This window comes from Ceratosolen solmsi, unplaced genomic scaffold, assembly GCF_000503995.2.
Source record: "Ceratosolen solmsi marchali unplaced genomic scaffold, CerSol_1.0 scaffold30, whole genome shotgun sequence".
Taxonomy (NCBI): Eukaryota; Metazoa; Arthropoda; class Insecta; order Hymenoptera; family Agaonidae; genus Ceratosolen; species Ceratosolen solmsi.
In genome coordinates this window covers 3,379,858-3,382,357 of record NW_011948421.1, presented here as the reverse complement: position 1 = coordinate 3,382,357, position 2,500 = coordinate 3,379,858, and the positions used below count along the sequence as shown (strand labels likewise).

Sequence of the window (2,500 nt, the reverse complement as noted above, 5' to 3'; positions counted from 1 at the left end):
GGTAATAAGAACGAATGTGATTCTATTACGGGTTCGATTGTTACGGGGCGCTGGATGGGCTGCCGATCTTTTAGTTGAGCACGGGAAAGCTGTAAGGGTCGAGGGGTAGATGCGATCGCGACCGATAAGATTCGCTGTGGGCGCGCGCTCCGAGGAGTCTCTTCTCGATTTTATACTCTATTTTCTTGCTCTCGTCGGTTATATCCAAGGAGCCCCCATTACATTCTGGCTCATCAGAATTTGTCGTTTTTCAATGATGCAAATTACGCGAGGAGACGAGCCGCTTGGCTGCGAGAAAAGTATAAGGGAGAATAAAGAGGGAGTGATGGTGGGTAACTAAGAGTCACGGCGTAAGAGCGTATCAAGTGGGGGGAGGGGAGGGGTAAAAAAAAAAAAAAGAAATGAAAAAAAAAAATACATTATTTGTTACTGGAAAGTTTATGCTAATGCTTATAAGACTTGTGATATTGTTATTTACTAGAGACTTTGTTTGCGATCATATGGGCTTATTCTCTTTAGATTGACAATTAACATTGAGTTGGACTTCCTGTGCTCATTTGTCATTCGAACCTACGATTTATTTATAACCTTTTAAGCAGCTTAGTTTTAATCTTCATCGTTCATGGAATTTTTAAATATTTCATAAATTACTCTATAATAAGCTATGAATCATTCCATCGTTGGTTGCCATTCGTGAATTACGAAAATTCTAATCTAAGATAAATAAACAAAACTTAATGCTGTTTTATAGAATTATTAATTCGACGATATTATTTACGTACGTGAGGTAGTAGGTACTAGGCGTCCCAATTGGGATATGAATGTTAACGAGTTCATGTGTCGGTGGTTCATCGTTAGCAAAAATAAATATATTTTAGAAACCAGCGAAACGAAGATGTAATATTCATATCCGACAACGAGCTTCTCCTATTAGAATTTCTCCTATTAGAATTGAATCAATGTAGCCGATATTTGTTAGTAAAGTACAAAAGTTCAAGTTATATTATCAATGAGTGACAATCAGAATAACATTGTACAGTCCATTAAAGTTAATTTTGCTAATCGAGTTCTAGCAGGTATCGAATAGATTTATTAAATATGGATATTACATGAGCCAAATAGGAGATCATTATTATTTTTGACGCTCCCAAGCTTCAATGAAAGAAAGAAAGTCATCGAAATTTCGAACGTTATTATAATAGCACTTTTATTATATTGTCTCAAACGTATTAATGACGCGCTCTCGAACGTAAAATCCCACAACTTTTACAATTTGACAATTTGACGGATAGATATTTCGACGGAGACGGCCATATGATAAAACAAAAAAAAAAAAAAAAATTATTATTAATAATCATAATAATAATAATTCTCCTAAATAAAATATCGTTGGTTGAACAATATGTGTGGCGCGACGGTAGCCATTCAAGAAGTTTTGTTTTTATCTTAAATCCCGTTCCGCTCAATTTCATCAGAGACTCGTAGAACTAGTTTACTATTTTACGTATTTATTACAAAGTATAAATGTTTCAGTCACCAGATAGTAATGTGCGATTAAAAAAAGCCAATGGAAATAAATGCAAGGAGACGAGAAACAGAAGCTAAAGAAAATGAGGTAATGATAGAACTGGAATGACTGACAGAGTAAGCGCATAAATTAAAAGAGCGTTTAATCTCCAAAAGTCCGTGTGTTAGCATTTCCTAAACAGCGTATATCGCGTAAAAAATCGTTTGCACACAATTGAAATTTTTTATAACTCACGTGAGAAATGCGCGTGCATGTAATAATGCGCAGCGCCCGCTATACGGCATTTTAACAAATCGATTTCTTAACCACAGCGGCTTAATAATAATTAATGTTTGCCAACTATAAAATAATCTAGAGAAACGGTGAACTAGTGGCGATGCAGCGAGGGTCGAATGGGTAGGGGGAAGTGCAGACGGTGAGGTGGAGAGGGGGTGATGAGGAGAAAGCCAACACGCGGACGTGGAGTGCGACAGAAAGCGTAAAAGTCAGTAGTGTGAAAAGTCAGTGTACTCACCGAGCGTTGACGGAATTCGGATTGCCGACCTCGTCCATAGACGGCTTCCTAGAATGAAACCACGAATGTAGTTCGTTACTGTTGGTATGCAATTGCATAAGCGCGGGATGCGCACCCGCGAGCAGACTCGGCATCTGCCATCCGACCGCCTGCACGTCCATCCCGAGGATGAGCGGGGGTGCGCGAAACTTTGGGCGCGCGGAGCTTAGCTGCCGGACACGCAGCCGCGTTGAGCGCGTGCGATCGAGTGCGTTGGCGGTCTCGGGTTCCGAGGGGTTGATCTCGGCAACGACCGCAGCCCCTCCAGCGGCCGTCCCCGGGAAATTCGAGCCTCGTCCCCGCTCGGCTTTTTCGCGCGCCGCGCACAGCCGCCCGCGACTTTATGTATTATGTAGGGCTCGGGGCACACGTGGTGCCTCTGTCCCCCGATCTCAACCCCCCCCCCCCCCCCCCCCCCA

The 2,500-nt window shown here is 41.8% G+C and overlaps 1 protein-coding gene across 1 annotated transcript in view; it reads right to left on the bottom strand.

Moving 5' to 3' along the window:
- LOC105361650 (protein trachealess-like) overlaps nt 1–2,500 on the bottom strand; it is a 253,050-nt gene that overhangs the window by 171,596 nt on the left and 78,954 nt on the right. Inside the window, exon 3 of the mRNA XM_011498900.1 lies at nt 2,043–2,090. Within this exon, the coding sequence (XP_011497202.1) occupies nt 2,043–2,090 (48 nt within the window). The remainder of the gene's footprint in view (nt 1–2,042; nt 2,091–2,500) is intronic.